The 21,127-nt window shown below is 39.0% G+C and overlaps 1 protein-coding gene across 1 annotated transcript in view; it reads left to right on the top strand.

Annotated features, from left to right (window-relative positions):
- The window catches only part of LOC139653296 (A disintegrin and metalloproteinase with thrombospondin motifs 7), a gene marked incomplete at its 5' end in the record, with an annotated part of 103,884 nt that overhangs the window by 13,850 nt on the left and 68,907 nt on the right, over positions 1–21,127 (top strand). The window contains 4 exons of the mRNA XM_071530291.1: positions 1,243–1,367; positions 6,084–6,233; positions 11,175–11,318; positions 20,850–20,994. Of these exons, the coding sequence (XP_071386392.1) occupies positions 1,243–1,367; positions 6,084–6,233; positions 11,175–11,318; positions 20,850–20,994 (564 nt within the window). The remainder of the gene's footprint in view (positions 1–1,242; positions 1,368–6,083; positions 6,234–11,174; positions 11,319–20,849; positions 20,995–21,127) is intronic.

Genomic DNA, 21,127 nt, shown 5'->3' with positions numbered 1-21,127 from the left:
TAGATATTGCGATCCGTTTCTTTTTTTTCTGTTGCCTCTGAAGGCTTCCGTATCTTATTCACTTGACACACACTTGATATTGGAGGCTGCTTGGTGTTATATTTACTCCTCCTCCATTTGCACGCATGCATCCTACAAATGTTGTTTATTATATCCACAGCTGTGGAAAAACCTAATTTTTTTATCAGTAGCTCCTAGCATATCTGTCAGTTCAGAGCCTGACAGTCTGATAAGAATAAAGGCATGGTCACACATTCATTAGTGTGTGAGTGAGAATATAAGAACATGAGCATGAGAAAACTGCGAGGATTCATAGATATTCTGCTCATTAGTTGGTCCAGCCACCCAGCTATCCAACTACACCCAAACCGTCTAAGCTCGCACCCGATTTCTGTCTTTAGTCGTTCTCAACAGTCTCTGATTACAATTCAGATCACAAACAGCATTTCATGTGACACCATCTAATGGCGTGTCATTAGAAGATCCACTCGGCGCTGCCCCTCCTACCGAAAGACCTGAGGGGGTGTGATGCTAGAAATCTTTGATCATTCCTAGTCTGTGATGAGAACTGACGCAAGAAGTGACATGAAGTAGATGTGCTTTTATCCATACAAACACAAAGTATAATTGTACTATTGTTAGAGCTTTGTCATTGTTGAGGCAGTGTTGGCGCTGAAGACTATGCTTGCCTCAGCTAAGGTATTTCTGACCTTGTTAGAAAAGATCGTATTTTTCTGTTGTTCTGTTGTTACTTTGTCTCTTACCTCAGAGAGAGTAATGGCTCTTATCCTGTTGTTGAAGCGGCAGTCCCTAATCCAAGAATATACCAGCATACTACTTCAATTGCTGCTTTTTGATACCTTGAACCAAATCATCACACATCATCCTGGAACACATTAGCTGGTCCAAGTCAACTTTGAAAATGACAGTAAAAACTATAGGGCTTGCAGGCTTGGTGGGAGAAGGGAACAAATAGTCAAAGTATACAGAGCAAAAACACAGTGAGAAATGAATCTTTCACCTTGCTGTTGTCTCAATGACTGTTATTAGAAAAATGGCCATTTCTAGGATGTTGTAGAACCTAAAGTGCCAAATTTATGCCATTTTCCCTCACCCAGCCCTTGTATTTTTCAAGTTCTGTGTACAACTGATGGCTCATTTTGTGCACTTATAGTAGACATATGCTGCTAATTTGTGATGTTTAAGTACTCTTGTCTTCCTCTCAATGTTTGCGAATGACAGGATGACTTGAAGATTACCCACCATGCTGACAACAGTTTGAGCAGCTTCTGTAAGTGGCAGAAACGACTCAACATGAAGGGAGACGAACACCCGCTGCACCACGATGTGGCAGTCCTGCTCACCAGGTAAATAAAATCCAGTAGGCTATTTTTCTCATCATCACATCAACACCTATGGCCCAAGAGCACAGCTACTGTTTAGTCCTAATTTATGTTTATTGATGTCTGTCATTCCACAGCAGTTACTGATTCGCTGATCAGATGGTTGCATCTGTATGTGAAAGATTCTCATCAAATTTTGATCAGGTTTATTTTCATCGCTCACATATAGTGGCTTATCTCATTGTGTGTTTGGACATCTCTCAGTTGCCATGTTACCAACATGATGGTAGCAACTGTAATATTAATAGTTTTCAGATCCCAGAGTAAGCAGTAATCAGGTCCCAGGTGCCTCATTGGATCAATTGCAATAGGCAAGGCAATAGAGCATAGCAGGGCAGCTGAAGGTCAGTGCAAAGGCTTTCACAACAATCTACTGAGAGAATGAGATTGTTAACTGTTTTATTTCTGTTATTATTCATCAATTTCTAGATGTAACTGGGTTTTGATGACACCCACTCAAGGATAACCCCAAAATAGATTTTACATGTTATTCCCATTGTTAAGAATAGGGCTAGTGAATGGCTCTTTGAAGCTGCTGTAAACCTCTAAATTTCTCTCTTTTACAAAAGACGTGTGCTCAGTATGTGTGTATGTGCTAGTGGGAAACAGGGTACAAAAAGGTGGACTAGTTGGTTGATGATAGAATGAGGAACTTACCAATTTACAGTGAAAAACACCCTCTCTAGTTCGCTGCCTATTCAGTAATCAGCTCCTACTATCGGGTTCATTTTTTTTTTCCATATAATAGGTTGAATCATCACAACAGAGAGAAAATCTGGCAAACAAATTACAGACAATGCACTCTACCGGGGCTGTCTGCCATATTTGGTGTTTGAAGCCTTGCCAAATAGGGGACCGCAGGCTCCGTTGTTCATTTCACATTCATATCACAAACAAAAGCCTCAAATTGAAGTCACTTGACTTCCTATCAACAGGGAAGGACTGCTACCCGTTGCAACAAGCAAGCGTTACAGAGGAGAAATGTTCCTCCCTGGAGTATGTGCCTGTCAGTTCAACCTGACAGCGTTGTTGTCTTGGACAGTTCACTCTAAATCTGTGAATTTCAAGCTCTCTCAAAGCTAGAAATCAGAGAGCTATGAGTAATCTGAGATGTCATCAAGAGACAGTTTCATGTGAAAATGAATGGAAGACTGACAATGTGCGGAGTAACCCAGCTATTGGCCATGCTCTGTTTAAGGTCTGAATATGAATGAATAATCAGTGAATTCAGTGAATATGAATAAAGCAGTCTGCCTGCCAAAAAGTATGAAAAGATCCCACTTATCTTTTTTTTGTGACCAATTTTTTTTAATTTATTTTATTTTCGACAAGGTTTGCAGGTGTAGATATATGCAGTAGGTATACCAGGGCATTGATAGACAGGTAAGTAAATAAAACAGGAAATAAAAAAGCAAATAAAATGTATACTTTTTGGGGGTTTTTTTCCCTAATAAATTCATAACTTAACGTTTTAGTCACAATAAAGCCATGCCAAGACAGTACAAGACACAGAAAAGTAACAGAAAGCATACACCTGCACCTTTGGTCGCTCCTTAACCCTGACCTACCCCATCCCCATGGGTCTTTCTCTAAATTCCAATATACATGCAGGATATTTCCTAACAGTACGTTGCAAAATAAATAAGGAAACAAAATAAAAATACAAATTTATATCATGGTTCTAGCTGCGTTGAGTGCCTCCATCCTAGCCTCGAGCATAACCTGGCCTGGGGCCTGGGGCAGGCCAGGTTATGCTCGAGGCTAGGATGGTTCATCCTGTTGCTAGGATGGTTCATCCTAGCAACAGAGAGCTCCATGGATAAAATCTCTATTAAAGAGTGATTCCACTGATGAATAGAAAGAGTGTGGGGTGGTTGCCATCTAACCTCCAACATCTTTTTAGCAACAGTACATGCTGATAGCCACAGCTGTCTTTGAGTATGGTTAAAATTCTGCCCGGAATCATCATTCAAGAGCATACATTCTGGGGAGCAGTCGATCCCACTTATCTAATATTTAAGAAATCTTGCATTGTGATTTGTTTGGCATAATACTGTCGAAACTGCTCTGCCCTTCTTATGATGTTCAGTAAGCTCATAGCCTACAGCCAGGCAAATGAGTAAAAAATACCAAATCCAAGAATGCCAAGTCGATAATTGCGTCCTTGTGGAAAACATTCCCGAGTTGTCTAGGAAGAATGAACTCCTCAAGAACACAATCACCGGAAAACATCTATACAGTTTCGGATGGGCTGTGTTGTTTAACATCAGTTACGATGCGCAACTTTGTTTGTGGTTTGTTGTTCTCGCAGTGAGTCTTGTGGCTTCCCATTCGTTCACGTCGGTCAAGTCACCATCCAGTGAATCCTCGATAGGCAAGGAAACATTCAGGATCTTAATCCGTCCTCCGTCCTTGTTTTCTTTTGATTTGGAATCGTACTTCGGCCATTAGTTATTACGTAAAACGCGTCATGGAGGACACAAGAACACAGAGACAAAATCCTTTCTCATTGATAAGTCTAAACCAACGGTCAACATTTTTGGCTTGTTACTCCATAAAACATCGATGAACAGCTCAACCAAAGAATGATTTCGCTTCATTTGATTAATTATCAGAGGAAATCTATTCCATATTCATAAAAATTAGAGACAAATCAGAACCAATAGACATAATAATACATTTTTATCGTAGAGTCTTAGATTCTCAGGTTGGACTAGTCTAATTTAAACTGTCTGTTACTTAAATATTACAACTTATTTTGAGGTAGGAAAGTTAGCCACCTTCCCCCTGGCTAATCTTGAGTTAAGAATATTGTTGTTATGGCAACGAGTCGGCCTAACTGTCAGAGTGGGAAGTTTAAATGCTGTAGCTATTTCATATGGTGAGATGGCAAAACTTTGGTTTTTGGAAAGAGCCTGAAGAAGAGAGCGAGTCTTTAGAGACAGAAACAACCCATTAGAGATCTACAACAATCAAGAACTAGTAGGAACAGGTAAATATAAGTGTCTATAGTACATTTGACTTAAGGTCACATTTAAGTCTAAGACTAGGTCTATCTTTATGCAGCTGGCCCCAGGAGTGGAAATAAAACAAGCATCAGCATGGGCAAGGAGTAAAAGACAAGAGCTCAAGAGAAGTGTGATTTCAATGGGAGATGAAGTGCTCTGATACAGGTCGTATAGACCAAAAGCTTGGATTGATTTAAGTGGGGTTTTTTTTTTTACTCCAGCACCTTAACAAAGCTTTGGCTGGGTGAGCAGTAGATTTCCTTCCAGAATGGGAGATCAAGTAAAAGGGCAAGGATGATGGATGAGTGACAAGGGCCGAATGCAGCAACGACACAGTCCAGTGGTGGGAGAGTGGAAAGGGTGGGGAGTCTTGGGGGATGATTAGAGGTAAAAATAGAGGAGTAAGAGACAAAAATACAAGAGTACAAAGTTTCTTCTCTCACTTCTTTCACTCTCACTCTTCTCTCACTCTTCTGTTTCTTTCTGTGTCTTGCTATCTGTCCCTTCAACTTTACTCCCTCCATTCCTTTTCCTTTTTCCACATCACCTCAAATCTTCCTCTGTCCCCCTCCCTGGCTGATGGACTCTCCTCACCTTGCCTCGCTGCTACCATTATCCATCATTCCATGTTCCATCTGTCACGCTCCTCAACTCCTCCTGTAATTTCTCATTGTTGTAGTTTCTCCTCCTATTTTCTCTGACTTCACTATCTTGCCTTTTTTTGCTTTCCTCCCTCCCTTCCCTGCTCTTCTCCCTTCATTTCAACTTTAACAAAAACTAGAGAATTGATTTTCGAACCACTGGCGAATTGGAATGCTGTCGATAGTAAGCAATCGATTATAAATTAAAGGCAAAGAGCAACTGTTAATATAATAACTTGCTATAAACATAATAAACCATTCACAAAATAACAATTTGCAGCCAATGGTGGAATAATCCTGTTAAACTATTATATATTGTATTAAGGAGAACATTGACATTTTCAGTTTTCCAAAATGTAACAACTGAGTTGATAATGTTAATTATTAATGTAACACTAAAAATCCATTGCACAGCTGTCATACATTCCCACATTGTTTTTTTTAAGATCCTGTTTAAAAGAGATAAATCTGAAGAAGTCTGAAATGATCTTTGTAAATACTGTAATGTACATTGCCAGTCAGAGAACTTTGTATTTCTATTTACTTGTAAGGAAGAGTGCATTGCAAATACAATTTATTATTATTGTTATTATTGTACTATTATTTTATAAACAAAACCCAATAATGTAATGATTACTACATTAAAGGGAAAAAGTTATTAGGTTAATGGTAGGTAACTTTTATTACATTAATGGGGCATTTATTATGTTAACAGGATTATTACACCATAAGCTGCAAATTGTTATTAGCGTAAATGTTTATTATGTCAATGGGAAGTTATTTCCTTAACAAGCAACCTTATGAATGATGCAATAGTATCAATACACACAGGAATTAGTTGTATGATCAGCACACACAGTGGTTCAGCAGATGTGACACCCTTCATGTTTCCCTTCACCTCCCTCCTCAGTTCTTTCATCTCCCTTTCTCTATCTCCACTTCATCCTCATCTCCATATCGCTCCCTCTTATTTTGCCCCACTTCCATCTCACCCAGTATGTGACCAACACCTTCACCTTCCCCTCTGACAGGAAGGACATCTGTGCAGCCATCAACACGCCATGTGAGACCCTGGGTTTGTCCCATGTGGCGGGGATGTGTCAGCCGCACCGCAGCTGCAGCATCAGCGAGGACACCGGCCTCCCACTGGCTTTCACCGTGGCCCACGAGCTGGGACACAAGTAAGCTTCCACTGCGCACACACACTGCACACACACACTAACATACACACATTTCTCCACCTGATACCTCATTGTGAAGTGCAACCTCATTTCATCTGACATGTTTCCTGTGTGTTCCACATGTATCGAGAGCTTTGCTTGAAGGTTACATCAATCTGTGAGGGTCAGAAAATCACGGGGCTGAAGGCAAAAATGGCTATTAAAGTTCATGAAATGCTTGTGAAATTAAAAATGATGGAGCAAACAGGGCCCCCTCACATTTTGTTTGTTGAGTTGTCACTGCGTTCTGGGTTTTGATCAGAAAACAACCAAGCACACAAGCAGAAGCAGTAGAAAATTTCTGTGGTTTCCAGTAAGTGATGGTGTATAATGATTTAAAATAAAACTAATCTTATTGGTATGAATTGAGTGTTTATTTTCCATTATACAATGCAAAGGTATTATTTCATAGTTCAATAAATTGCCCCCAAAAAGGACACCCCTAAAAATCAGATGAAAGGGGCAAAAACAAAAATTCTGTCTGAAAAAATATATTACAAATTTATTACAGTACCAAGAAGGTTTACATTGTTAAATGTGATTCATTTACAGTGATGTCCAAGGACTTTTTGTACATATCCCGTTTTCAGGTGTGGCACCACAGTTAATGACCAAAGTTGTGAATGGGTGACAGGCGGTGACTATTATTAGATTATCAGTTTAGTTATTACATATTATTAGATTATCATTTTAGTTATTACATATTATTAGATTATCAGTTTAGTTATTACATGTTTGAAATCTGACAATCTTCTTGTTATTGTAATAAAACCCAATAATATAATAATTATTACGCTAACAGGAAAGAGTTTATGCATTATTGGTAGGTATTTTTATTATATTATTTGTAATAAAATTGTTATTACATTAATGGTTCATTACATTAATGGGAGGTTATTACATTAGCTGTTGTGAATTTAAACAGGGAGAATCTACTGTCAGAATCTACTGTCTACTGACAGTTGAGTTATTGAGGGTACAGTTAAATATTCTATTGTCTTTCTATGTGTGTCTTTTATAATTTTTACAGACATTTAACACAATTATAAAGGGGTTTCTAACATGTTGATGAATACATAGCCATATATAGACCTGTGTGTATGTATTTTATTGTCTGTAAAACTGAAAAGAATCCAGCCTTGTACACAATAAGTTTCCCACTATGAAGATGTTCGCTCACTCAGTGGAAACAGAAACATGCCACAGCCTCACATTGAAGATATCATGCCACAGTAACCTCAACAAGATTACATTTGCTATTCATACAGTCTACATTGCAAGGGAATTAATTTGATTTTATGCATCGTTCAATATGTATGTACATCATGAATATGATGTATGCTTGTTTAATGTAGTAGGTAAAAGGTAGATTATTTTCTGACCTTCACTATCTGAATGTGCAACCGCAGTGTAGTTTTTAATTCAGTCCTCACCTGGATGTGAGGAAACTGGTAAATGAGATAGCATATTTTACTGATTAATTATCAGCTGGCTTTCCATCTCTCATTAGTGTTATTTTATCAACATTCTCAGCACTTTCATCCTCATAATTACCATTTTTGAAATGTTTTTGTTTGTTTAAATGACAATTAGTTCCCCTGATTAATTCATTTCTATAGCTAAGTCACTTGGGGAAAAATGGCAACATTATGCACACACTTCATAAACAAAATACAAAAAAAAACATCAAACAAAAGACATTGCCTCATAGTGCACTGGTAATCCGGGGGCAGGCGTAAAGCACAGCGATTGTTTTGTTTATTTTATATAATTTTTTAATTTTATGTTAATATGTAACTCCTTCCTATTGGATTGATTGAGCTGTTAATTTTGCTGGGTCTATTTGATATGAAAATGCATGAACTGCCCTAGTTTGGTACCGGGTTTTCATGGACTAATGCATGCTAAAGTAAACACAACTGTTATTTTGTTCCCTGCCAAGTGGCAACTAATTAGCTGGGAACTGGGAAAGTTAGTGGATGTTGCTCTAATAAAGCCTGCAGTCCTCCTTGTACAGCTGTTCAAGACGTTTGTGTGGGAGGACTAAGGAGAAAAAGCAGGAGGGAAGCAGGGAGGAGACAAGGTTGTCATTTCTATCTTTATGACTGTCTTTGCTTTTTGACAGTCAGGAAGAAAAGGAGTGAAAGAAACTATTTAAAGCTCAATAGTTGTGACATACTTCTTCTCACACCAGCAAATGAATATTCCAGTGGGAATAAATAATTCTATGTAAATTAGTCCTGTCAGTTAAATTGTAAATCAAACAATTAGAACTTTTAATCACAAGGAAAAAAAAAATTGCACCCACATCATTGCCACCCTGCTGTGGCAAAGCTGCAGGAAGCTCCTTGGTAGTCTTCCAAAGAACACTGTGCCAAATAAAAAAATAAAAAATTGTAGTGAATTTAGATTTTTAGGTAGATAGGCTTATTCTAGTGCAAGTCATTACACAGCTTTTGTGCGACAGTTCTATGTTTTTGGTGAACTGCTCTACTGAAACTGAAACTTTTTCTCATTTACACTTTGATGATTCCTTTTAACTAGGCGATGCTGAAACGCCCGTTATAAGACTAAGAGCCATATCTTGGCTCTTAGTCCTGGTTTCCCATCCCACTCTCATATAGAAAATCTAATTAACCATAAACAATGTTTCACCATATCTTACACTCATTACGGTATCATTGCATCAAATTGCATATTATTCTCTATTCTTCTCTATTATAGGTTTGTGCAGCAACAGCATTACAGTTGGTTTATCCCTGAGATGGTAGTTCTCAGTCTCCCATGTTTCTAATGGCAAAGGCACAAATAATGACTGTTTGTCGGTATTCAAAGGTGCTCTGTGTAGCATTTTTAAACATCAATATATCATTGTCAAATACCTAATTACTGTAAACAACTGAGACCATATTTGAGTTGATTGGTAGCCTATATCTGGCACCAGTGGTATTGTTAGTGCTATTGTTTCTCAAAATTAAGACCACATTTCCCATAAACTGACTTAAGAAGAACTGACTTAAGACTTATGCATGGATGCATGGATCCTCGCATGGATGCTTCTTCAATCGTGGGTTTCCTCTTTCCCTTTACTGAAGAGGATAAACCTGTTCAAAATGATTTTTCCATCTAAGAATTTACATTGTGAGAAGAATTAGCACTGGAAGAACAGCAAGCCTTTTCCTGGTTGGTGCTATAAAGCAATATTCCTTTGTGCCGGAAAGCAATACAGCAGATTTCCCGCAGATTTCCCTCTGCCAGCCGCTACACCACATTTTACATTATGTGCCCCCTGGACACATAATGTAAAATGTGGTGTATTTGTTAAGATAATCATACAACTGTCTCAAAGTGAATGTGGTAATGATTTATTGATGTTAAAATGCTACAGGTAGCACCTTTAATCTATGTGACTTGGCATTAACAAACTAAATCACGGAGCCAAAAAACATGAACTAAAAAGAATGTGTTCCAGATTTAGGAGTTTTCTTAACGACACTGAAAAAGTTTTAAGACGTACTGTCCTTCAGCACCACTGCTGACTGATGCTAGAGACAAATATCTTTTCTCCATCCGCTATTTAATCTTGTCTGGAAGGCCAAAATAAATTCTACCTCATCAGAGCCAGACAAGGGTGCTTTTGGCTATTGCAGTGAACAAAACCCTATCCACTGCCACTAGCTGAGATTGGGCATTAAGAAAACATGAATTTGATCTCAATTTCCTGCGGTCTTGTTGGCTTCAGCCTTAACATGCATCTGCTCTAAAGTTTCAGTAGCAGGTTTCAGCATTTGTCTTAAAATACTTTCACCTTTAAAAGCTTGTCGTGACATCACCTACAGTGACTTGGTTTATTCATGGGATGAGAAAATAATCAGTTAAAAGGGGAAAATGACTTTAGCATAATAATTTTCTCTCTTTATCTAGCAAACATCTCTCCAGTTCTGCAGACTCAGTCTGTGAAAGCAAGGTCAGGGAGCTGTACATTTTCGCATCTTCCCCTTTGCTAAAAGTGAAAGAGATTGAAAGTTACAGTAGATGGCAAGGTGACATCAACGTCACCTAGACAAGGTGTCATCATTAGCAATTTTTTTGTTGAAGAAATGGTTTCCCTGACTCGGGCTTCGGCCAAGACTGGAGCGATGAGAGCACAAAATTATGACCATAAGACTCGCAGGGACAGGCTGATATTTGTTGAAAGTCTTACTGGTTATCGATCTCTGCTATGGTGAAGAAAGCACAAGACTGCATGTGTATTGTGCATGTGTGTGTTTGCAGTTCAGTGCTAAAACATTATACCACATTACAAACTGTTCTACCATTGCTCTCTATGCCGAATTATCAGTATTTACCAGTCTGTGTATTTACTGTGTTTAACTATATGTAAGTTTTTGCCTTGAGGCAGGAAGTTTATTTTTACTCCTGCTCCCACCCACAAAACCACCCCCCACACACACACACACACACACACACACACACCACCCCCCATCTAACTTAAAAAGCCATCTAGGCCGAGCTAACTGATGTCTATAAAGCCACCACAGGTGTTGAAGAAGCAGACGGTGAACGCAGGCACTCTGCAATCAACAAAGCAGTGCCGATGTTCATCGTGTTTTTGAACGTTTACATTTGCTGATCTTTCATTTTTTTTTACTGCTTTCCACCATTGTTGTTGTTGCTATCACTACCCAGCTCACTGCTGGCTGCACCCACAGCAAAATGTGTCTAATCATGTCTCCAACATCACTGAAAACCCAATTTCAGGCAAATGGAGGGACAGATAGACACCTGTTTGTTTATTGTTATTTGTCAAAAATGTCAAAAAGTTTCATATTGTAGCTTTAACTTACTACATGTAACATGTCACTTGACCTTCTCTCTGTGGGATGTGTTTCTATGTCACAGCTTTGGGATTCAGCATGATGGCAACGGTAATGACTGTGAACCCATTGGGAAAAGACCTTTCGTCATGTCTCCACAGCTCCTGTACGGCACCACTCTGCCCAGCTGGTCACGCTGCAGCCGCCAGTACATCACCCGCTTCCTCGAGTGAGTGCTGCACATACGACTACACTGCTACTGACTCAGATTGTGTATGTCTGCCTGCCTATAGCAGAAATAACTCAAACTTGACATATAGTTCAACTTTGCCTGTTGCACACTTAATATTGAATTAAATAGGCATTCTACATGAACAGAATTTACTTTTTAGTCTACCTCTTGACACTATGAGACCTTTAGATGAAAAAGACAGAATTGAAAAAGTTATTTTTAATGCTATCTATCACTGTCTTTATTATCTTTTTTATTAAGAGAAAGTATTTAACCTCAGATGTTCTCAAATTCAAAACATGTGCTGGAAGAGCAGCCCAACTTGAGGCATGGCAAAAATGTCCAAGGCCGAGTTGAACGTTCTGTGCGATAACCCATACTTTTTGTTGAGTATTTTTAGCTAGGTAGCAAACTATAGCACTTCTTTGCTGCGAAGGTAATCTGTAACTTTTGAATAAATGCATTTCATCCTCTATCCATCTCATGGAAGTTGAAATGGAAATAGGTTTTGTGTGTTTGTATGTTTTCCCTGTCCTTTTGAACTTGTAAAGTATAGCTACTTGTCAGACTTCAGCAGAGGATATATGGGTGACTTCTGTCTGTACAGAGTTGACATGTTACACCCTGCACACATAAAATAAAAGCCAAAAACAAAAGGAAAGAAAACATAACCTAAGACTGCATTTTCTTGAAAGATGTGGTTGCAGTTGCTGTTGCCTTTTGCTGAATAATAAGCTATAACAAATTAAGTCTCACCTCATCTATCTATCTATCTATCTATCTATCTATCTATCTATCTATCTATCTATCTATCTATCTATCTATCTATCTATCTATCTGTCTGTCTGTCTGTCTGTCTGTCTGTCTGTCTATGTTATAGTTTAATGTCAGCAGTCAGAAACTAGCACAGTGGTTCTAGCTACAACAGCACATGTGTTGAATGTCTTGAATAGTTGCCCCAGTTTCTCAGCTCAAACCATCTGGAATGCATTAGGAGGGGGTGTGCAGCTTCTCATTGTAGCATCTTGACTCCACAGTGAAAAAGAAATGGCCGAGGGGAGATACATGCACCCGTGGGAGTGTGTAACGCAATGGCCACTGGTTTAGGTGTGTGTGTGTGTGTGTGTGTGTGTGTGTGTGTGTGTGTGTGTGTGTGTGTGTGTGTGTGTGTGTGTGTGTGTGTGTGTGTGTGTGTGTGTGTGCGCGCGTGCTCATGTGTGTGTGAGAGAGAGACAGAGAGATAGAAAGAGAGACAGAGAGAGAGAGAAAGTGAGAGATCAGATCACAGGTTCACTCATACCACAATTCACCTCTGACAGTTATTTGTTATTTTTAGTCACACGTTTCCACCTTAACACTTGGAAGTGATTGGTCCCCATGGTACTTATTTTTAGCAGCTATGGTGTGGACATGTTGTTCCTAATAATTTTCATATCCAGAACTGCATGGTCAAAATATAAGTCAAATATTCAGAAAAGCAATGGAAATTGATTCTAGTGAGCAACTTCAGAAACTTGCAGACTTCTGAAGAAGTCACTGCTGTGACAAAAATGCAGAAGCACATGAAGAGCAAAAGGTTTTTTTTCAGGACTATGAGGAAATCATTTGCATTTATTGCTTTACGATAAGATATCTGGGACTGTAGCAAGAGAATAATTACGTATTTGCATTAAAATGCACTTGGTACTGGGATCTTGAAAACAATCTCTTGTGCATTTGTTTGAAAGATTTATTAATATTCTTGCTCTGACTTCAACATGGAAGGCTTTTCTTGTATTATATACAAATGTCACAGGTGCTGTGATAAGTTCTATTTATTCATTTATGTATCTTTTAGGATGACATGGAACTGATGAAAGTCCCAGGTATTGATAATTCATCTGCAACAGAAGTAGATGAGAGGGAATTGAATTATATGTGGATAGAAAATACTAGATTCCGTTTAGATTCCGTATGTCAAGAACCTACTACTTTGCATTTTACATTTCTGTCATATTGATCTCTCCTCATGTCCTCCTCCTCATGAATGTTTCAACATTAATCACTAACAAATATGATGTGTCTCATATTTTGATAGATGCATAGCACTGTAGCATTGTAGTGGCGGACGACCGAATGTGTTTGCACATACAGTACAGTAGTTGATGGATCTCTTTCTGGTCCTGCTGCCAGATTACATTCATTGCACATGAGGATGAATGAAAAGGGGAAGAGCGTGGAAAAAATACAACTTGCAGTCTGTCTTCCAGAATCCCTCACTAAGACAAATTTATAGTCAACTTTTGGCAAGTGCAAGAGCAAACATCACTCAGAAATCCTTTTTCTTTCTTAACAACTGCAAAAAAATCCTCACTACTTGTAAACAAATGCTTTAAAAATTAATGGATAAATACAATCTATTTTCCAGATTTTTGCTCATACATGCTACATCTTGTCATGTCTTGTCTGTAAGTTTGCATTTGTATTGAAGTTGAACTGAAGTGGCAACTAATCCTATGATGGTGACAATTCATTTAAGTGCACTTCCCTCTCAGCTGTTGTTTCACCCCCACTCGCTTCTCTCTCTTTCTGCCTCTTCCTCTCTTTCTGTCTTCCTCTCTCTTCTATCTCTCACCATCTCTGTCTTTATTCTCTCTCTTGACAAGTCTTTTGACACCCACAAACAGCTGAGCCTGCACTTGCTACTTTTACTGCTACTTATTTCATATGCAACATTGCTATTCACTCCCCCCCCCCCCAATCTCATTCCTGCGGCAAAATCTAATTGCCTCCTCTAAACACCACCTCAGCTTTCTGCCCCTCTCCTCTCTCTCATGTGTCTCTTTCACTGACTGCAGTACAAGGCTTCCATTGTGGCCCGTGGGGTTCGTTGTCCCGCAGGCCTCAATCGCTCCGGCTGTTTTCAGAAGTTGGGTCCGTAGGTGTTTTTTTATGTGGAATGCAGAAGGTCAGGGTGAGCTGAGTGGTTTAGATATTATCACACAGATGGGTTGCACATAGACAGAGCGACTCTTTAATGTCCAGAGGAGAATTCCTCGAAGGGCACAGGGGGCAGGTTGCAGAAAGCCCCAGAGCTTTTCATGTGTTTAATTGCTGCAGCGAGGAGGCCTGGAAGTTGCTAAAACTATTTCACCCTACTACTTGAGAATGCAGAGATATCTCAAAGATGTGTAAATGCAGCCCGGCATAATTTAACACAATCCATGTATTGATTGTGAGTTGGTTCTGAGGTGAAAGAATCTATGAAATGGTGCTTTAACCAGCGTAAAGTTTTCCAGGAAGGCTGGCTTTGTCAAAGGCTGCAGTAAAGCCTGTTTTGCCCCCTGAGCCTCCATTCAGTAAGCCCCATGCTGTCCAGAGGCACTCATGGAGAACATTTTAATTGCTGTTGTTGAATAGTCAATGTGATGTCACCTCAAATAAATGATTATTTTGATTGGTGCTTAACAACCAGCCACCGTATCTTTAAAGACTCAGAAAGCAGGAAGCCTATGTAGGTCAGACAGCTGTTAGCACATGTGGGCACACAAACACTGCCCACTCCCTCAGAAAGAGAAACTACATATGAAATCCATTCCTCTCTACGGATGAGGGAACGAAAAGTATTCACCTCCCTTTACTTTTTGCACATTTCCTTCTGCTACAGAAGGAGATAATCCATTCATGCGTGATTTTTGGTCTGAAATCTATGCAAAGTACTCGTTTCTATTGACGTGGAATAGAAATTCAAGAATTAAGTGAAAGTATAAAATTCCAATAATCGACAAATCTAGTGTTTAAAGGTATTCACCCCATTTACTGACTTGGACTTAATTGTCTCACTGGCAAAAAATTTGTTCAACATTTGATAATATGTATTATTCATACTTCGTCTTTAAGTTACAGTTAAACATTTTGAATCTATTTTCTTTTCAAAATTGTTCTAATTTAGCCTTTCTTGCCGCAAAGGTCTTCATAGGATTTCAGGGTATTCATAGTATTCCCATGATGTCACATGCATTTCCTACCAATATGGCGCTTTACAATACACACAGCTCATTGGCTGTGTTTCCCATTTGACTGTAATCACCTGTTGATTTTTTACAATCACCTGTTATTTTCCTACCAAGATGGCCGTTTGGTGATGTAACAGAATGCTATGAATAAGGTTTGCTTCACAATGCAGGCACAGTGAGCTGTTTCCCTTTAAATTAGCTAATTGTATTGTTTTTAATGCTAATTGTATTGTTTTTAATTGTTTGTATTGTATTGTTTGTATTGTACTGTATTATTTTTTAATATCTTCCTGCCCAGGGACTGCAGATGTAAAATAGCTATAGAGCTAACTCTGGCCCAACAGTTGTGTTGTGCATGGCCCCTGTTAAATAAACGAATAAACTAAACTAAACTTAAATGTCATTTGTGGAAGACGCTTGATTCCAGTTTCTGGTGGATCAAAGAAAAACAAATTGTCATTCTTCTGACACTACTGTAAATGTGAAAACAAAGAGGATGCATATACAGTATTTTTTCTCTTGTCCAATTTTGTCATTAATTTCTGCAGTAGAATTAAAGGGGGTGAATGCTTTTTATTGCCACTGAACACGTATAACGAATACGTGTAACATCATTATTGTGTGCAAGTTATTATTAATTCCTGTTAGCAGCAGTACACTAGACTTATTTGACTGCAGCCTGTCATAGTAGGTGTTCAGAAATTACAATGTGATGTGTTGTAGGCGTGAGGCTGCATTTTAAGGACCTTTTTAATTTTCAGTACTAACCTACGGACAGAGAACATCTGCACTCTCGTTATCTCCAGTAAGCTTAACTTGTTCTCATTTGTCTGTGTTAATATTTTTATTTCCCCCACAGCTGTGCAGTGCAGAGGGCCAAGCTACTTGATGGTTCCCCCAGAACATGTCAGCCTTATGAAAACTCCTCATCTATTTTCACTACATTGTTGCATATTTAACCGCCTTGCAATGTGATAAGGAATACTCCAAGGGATTCACATATAATATTCCTATGATCAAGAGTATACCAATCAGGATTTGTTCACATTAACTTCTTAATTCTTTCTCCAGGCAACCAAAACTTTACTACGTAATGTCATATTAACCATACCGAACCTTCCAACATATGAAGCTTTACATCCAAATGAGCTCTATTACATGGTAGTGCTATCTATTATTTCCAAACCAGTGAATGTAGGCCTACCGTCATTCCTTGAAGATCATGCGGGTCACTGCCACTGTGCCCTCCCCCATTCTCAATCATCTGTTCTCCTATTTCACTGTGACATCACAGGAAGGAATAGGATAAAATCTGATTGTTTTCTTTGGGTTTTTTTTGCTATGGGAGACAGTAGTTATGGTTCACTACTTCAGTCAACTACAAATTGAACCGTTCTTGGGCACAGGCATTGTTATTATTTGAAGAATGTTACGTCTACATTAGTCATTATTCTTCTTTCAAGGTAAATGTTAATATTACTGTATTTACATTGAGCTTTGACAAGGGAGTTATTTCAACTTTTAGTATGGTCATGAATATTATTGGAATTCACATCACGGAACTCATTTATTTAATCACTGCAGGCTCTTGACGATCTCATCAGATCTCTTTTTATGTAAATATTGGTGTAATTTTCTAGTGGCTGCTCCAAAGGCTACTATTTAATTCATCTGCAGATCAAAGAACGTCAGCGCATCAAGTTGACATTGGCATTCGTTTTTGACATCCAGTATTTATCATTATGAACCATTTGATAGAAATAGAATATCCCTTTTCTACTTTTGATTAAGATCCAACTAATGTTGAGTTATCAAGCACTTCTACGTGTTTCTTTGTGTGTTTATAGAATCTGTATGGTACAAACAATCACTGTCTGATCGTCTGAGATCATTTTGACCAGTTTGAGATCATTATCTTCAGTCATTCCACATAATACGTTGTACATTCGTTATGAAGGCGTGATAATCTAAAGCCTACATCTGTAGTTGTGTCAATTGATTCTCCACACAGCTGGGTAATAATGGATCAGCCTTCTCTTCTCATTCTTCCCTTGGCTTTCACTGGAGAGCCTCTCTGTTGCAGAACAAGCTCTTCTTAATTAGATTCTCCTTCAGTTATTTTCACAAGTTCTTTTAGCGTTTAGGCAATATGATTTTATCATGTAGCTCTTAATAATTTGCTGCTTTCAGAGTTATTATTATTAACTTACCGTAGGTGCCTTTGATACATAGAAAGCTATAGTGAAAGACTTTGATAAGAATTAAGCAGTGCCCCATACTGTTTTTTTTGTTTTGTTTTGTTTTCTAAATTACCAGTGAAGGAGAGTGAGATTGCCTCTAATTGAATACTTTTGTCCTGATTGACCAAATTTAATCGTTTTTTCTTTTTTCAGTTAGACATTTTGGTTCAGATCTACTAAGAGGCGTGCAAATCATCATCAAAACAAACAAAACAAATTATGCCAATTCCAATTCCATTACCAATCCCTGACATTCAAATTAGGTTGGCCCTATTTTGCTGCTATCTGGGTTAGATTGGATTGGGTTACTTTTTCTGACTCAACTCTATAATGACTGACGATATTTGTTAAAATAATAAAAACAAATTAAAAATTATCAGTTTCATTGACTGAAATCATGAGCATGTCTCATGCTTAATTACTAGATTGATCTAGTGTAACGAAAATAGGGAACATTTCTACTGAATAGTTTGTGTGTGGAAATGTACTATTGTTGAAATTAATGTGAAAGAATAAGAGGTTTGTCCATTTCTGCATTGGGGAAAAAGAGACACAGATCTAAATTATTGTCCATATTTGTCTAAATATTGTCCAAAGTGGCCTGAAGAGAGGTACATTTCATCTTCCTCCTCCTCAATGTCCCCACTGTCCCCACTGTCCAGTCACAGTCATTCCACTAAAGCATGCAGCATGCAACAATAGCCCAATTTGGCACAGGATGAAAAGTAAACACATTTCTTGCTTAGTAAATCACAAGGAGGGAGATGATTGATTAATCTCTTCCTCCCTTAAAAGCACAGAAAGCACTGTATGTGCCCTAGTTTCTTACGAAACGGTTGTGCACCCGGGTAGCAAATCATAATCCTCCAGTTTTACAGAACTGCATTAGTGCAAGCACAAAAGTTTAGCAACAGGCTCCTGAAACTGCCAATACAGCCTGCCAACCATCTAATGAACTAATATCTATAAAATACTTTGTTGACATTGCCAAAATAAGAAAATCCTGTTATCGGTAATATTGGTTAAAAATGCAGACACAGATTTAGGTTCTGCATTTGCAAAGTTCTCAGTGTCACTCACATGCAGCCTATCACATACTGTACCTGTCTTGAGAGAGTGAAGAGGAAGGTGGACTCATTGTGTTATTTCTGGGGACCAATTAAGGTGGATCACTAAGTTATTTTGCATTAAATTTGAAAATACACTCATTCATATGGTTATATTCTATTGTATGGCTTATTAATATAGCAAAGTGATAAATCATGTACTTGGAGGACGTGTAGATATGAAAACGGTGAACTCTTTATTTCTCTCTATTTCTGTTTCTTGGCTTATTGATTGTCATGTTCCTGTGGGAGGTTGGGAGCTATTGATTTACAGCATTGTGCTTACAAACAAACAAGCCATGTACAGAACATAGTGTTTGGCCATTAGAGACCACTTATGATATGAATAGGAGTAACAGGAATGAAACAAGAGCAGCGTTCCTTTCTGTCTTATTGCAAGGTCAAAAATGTAGTCACACGTCTGGCGCGTTCCTTCATCAGCTTGCACATCCTCCTATTGTAGACGTGCCCTGAGTGGAAATTCATTGATATGCCTTCATGCAGCCATCCGTGATTAATTGCTGGTTGGATCAAGTGGCTACATTAATGAATCTATCTTGGTATATGTGAGGTTACACATATAGTTTTAATTTAAATTTGTAATCAAATTTTAATTAAGAAACAAGTAAACATGCTGTCACCCACAAATGATGCAAGCAACCCTTGGGGTTTCATCAAAATCAGACCACTGCTGTAGCAATTATGGCCTTTCAAACATCTGCATTATGGGCTTTTTACACGGGAGGTGACAGCCGCATGCAAACTCGCCTCTCTGCTCCGCGGCATTGCCGCTCCTGGGCAGAATCCAGTGCCGCCCGGTCAAAAGTTAAACACAATTCAACTCTAGCTGAGCGGGCGGGCGGGCTTGTGCGCGTACGAGCGCGAACACGACTTTTTCACGGGAACGAGCCCGCGTCCCGCTCCACCTGCCAATCCGGTCGCTCCTCTGCGTCTCCACACGCACCTCTCATTGAAAACGAATGAGGACCAGGCGATTGTCCTTCCCGTGTAAAAGGCCCTTTATCCTCCAAGTGTTGTCAAAATCAAGCAGTGGTGTCTGAGATATCACGTTTGAGTTTAAAATTTGACCTTTAAATATAGCGCCCCCATTAGGCCAGTCAGTGTAATTTGTAAGGATATCTGGATTTGTGTAGAAGGTTTCATGTCAATTGGACTTAAGGTGCAGAAGTGAGTTAGTTGGTCAGTCAGTTATTAAAACTTTTCTCGATCTCTCTTTTCTCTGACATGAAACAGTTTTAGTATTCTGTTTCCAAATGTGATGGTGTTTTATTGAAAAGAGCAGAATTGAGCTGGGATTATTTAAGACTGAAATCTGCGCGATCTTCGTTGATCTGATTTGGTTCCCTCTCAGGTACTAAGCGGTCATTGCTGTGTTTCTGAATTGCACTTCCCAGAGATCACTTTGCAATCAAACTGTGTCTAGGACTGTTGTAATTTTTGTTTGGATTTTCTGTTGATGAAGTTTCTGTAGGTGGTCTTTCCTTTCTTTGTCTGTTCAACCACGGTGGCTATCGCTGCCTATGCCCCTAACTACCAAGTTCTTCTTCTATTTGTTCCAAACAAACCGTTGTTGCTGCTGCCGGAAAGGTAAAACACATCACTTCCTGTGTGGCAGAGGATTTTTTCCAAGGACAGACCGTGGAACAGAAAGCTTTCCTGAACTGGGTGAAGGCTGAATGACTATTGTGTTATATCAACTGGAGATAGAGAACGAAAATGAAAACACCTCTGACTTGACACCTCTCAGGGTCAATGCTGCCACAACTGTGTGTGTGTGTGTGTGTGTGTGTTTCACAGCACTGCAAAAAATGTCAAGCTGTCCAGTGATTTTAACTTGTCTTCAGACCTATCAAGCTTATTTCATTATATTTTTAGTCAAATTATCTCACTGCACTGGCAGATAATCTTGCTAGTTTCAATAAATTTCACTTGATACATACCAATATGACAAGGAAATCATCATAAAACAGTGAAGAAAATCTTGAAACAAGAAACTTTCTCCAGGACAATTTCACTTTTGTGAAAGTGTCCTGAAACAAGTTACAGTCGATAAAATTGAAATAAGCTTGATAAGTCTGTATACAAGTTTCTCAGTTTTTGCAGTGAGAGGGACTTTTTTTTTATCTGTGCTCACCTGCCTGTATTTTCTCCCCTCCTCTCCATCAGTCGCGGGTGGGGCTGGTGCCTGGACGACGCCCCGGTGAAGGACCAGCTGTCTCTGACCTCCATGCCCCCCGGGGTGCTGTACAGCGCCGCCCATCAGTGCCGCCTGCAGTACGGGTCAGGCTCCCTGCTCTGCGACGACGTGGACGTAAGACTCTCTGGAACCACAAACACACTCAGATATACTGTAGCCTACGACAATAGTCTGTACTGGACGAATTAACATCTTTCTGCCTGTGGGTCCTTTATTCTCTTCTCTTCTCTTCTCTTCTTTCCTGTTC

This window comes from Centroberyx affinis, unplaced genomic scaffold (genome assembly GCF_046629955.1).
Source record: "Centroberyx affinis isolate AG114_WGS23_722 - 3 ecotype Tasmania unplaced genomic scaffold, CSIRO-AGI_Caff_v1 ptg001910l_1, whole genome shotgun sequence".
NCBI classification, from domain to species: Eukaryota; Metazoa; Chordata; class Actinopteri; order Beryciformes; family Berycidae; genus Centroberyx; species Centroberyx affinis.
Note: the sequence above shows the minus strand (reverse complement) of the source record. Positions and strands in the feature narration are given on the sequence as shown.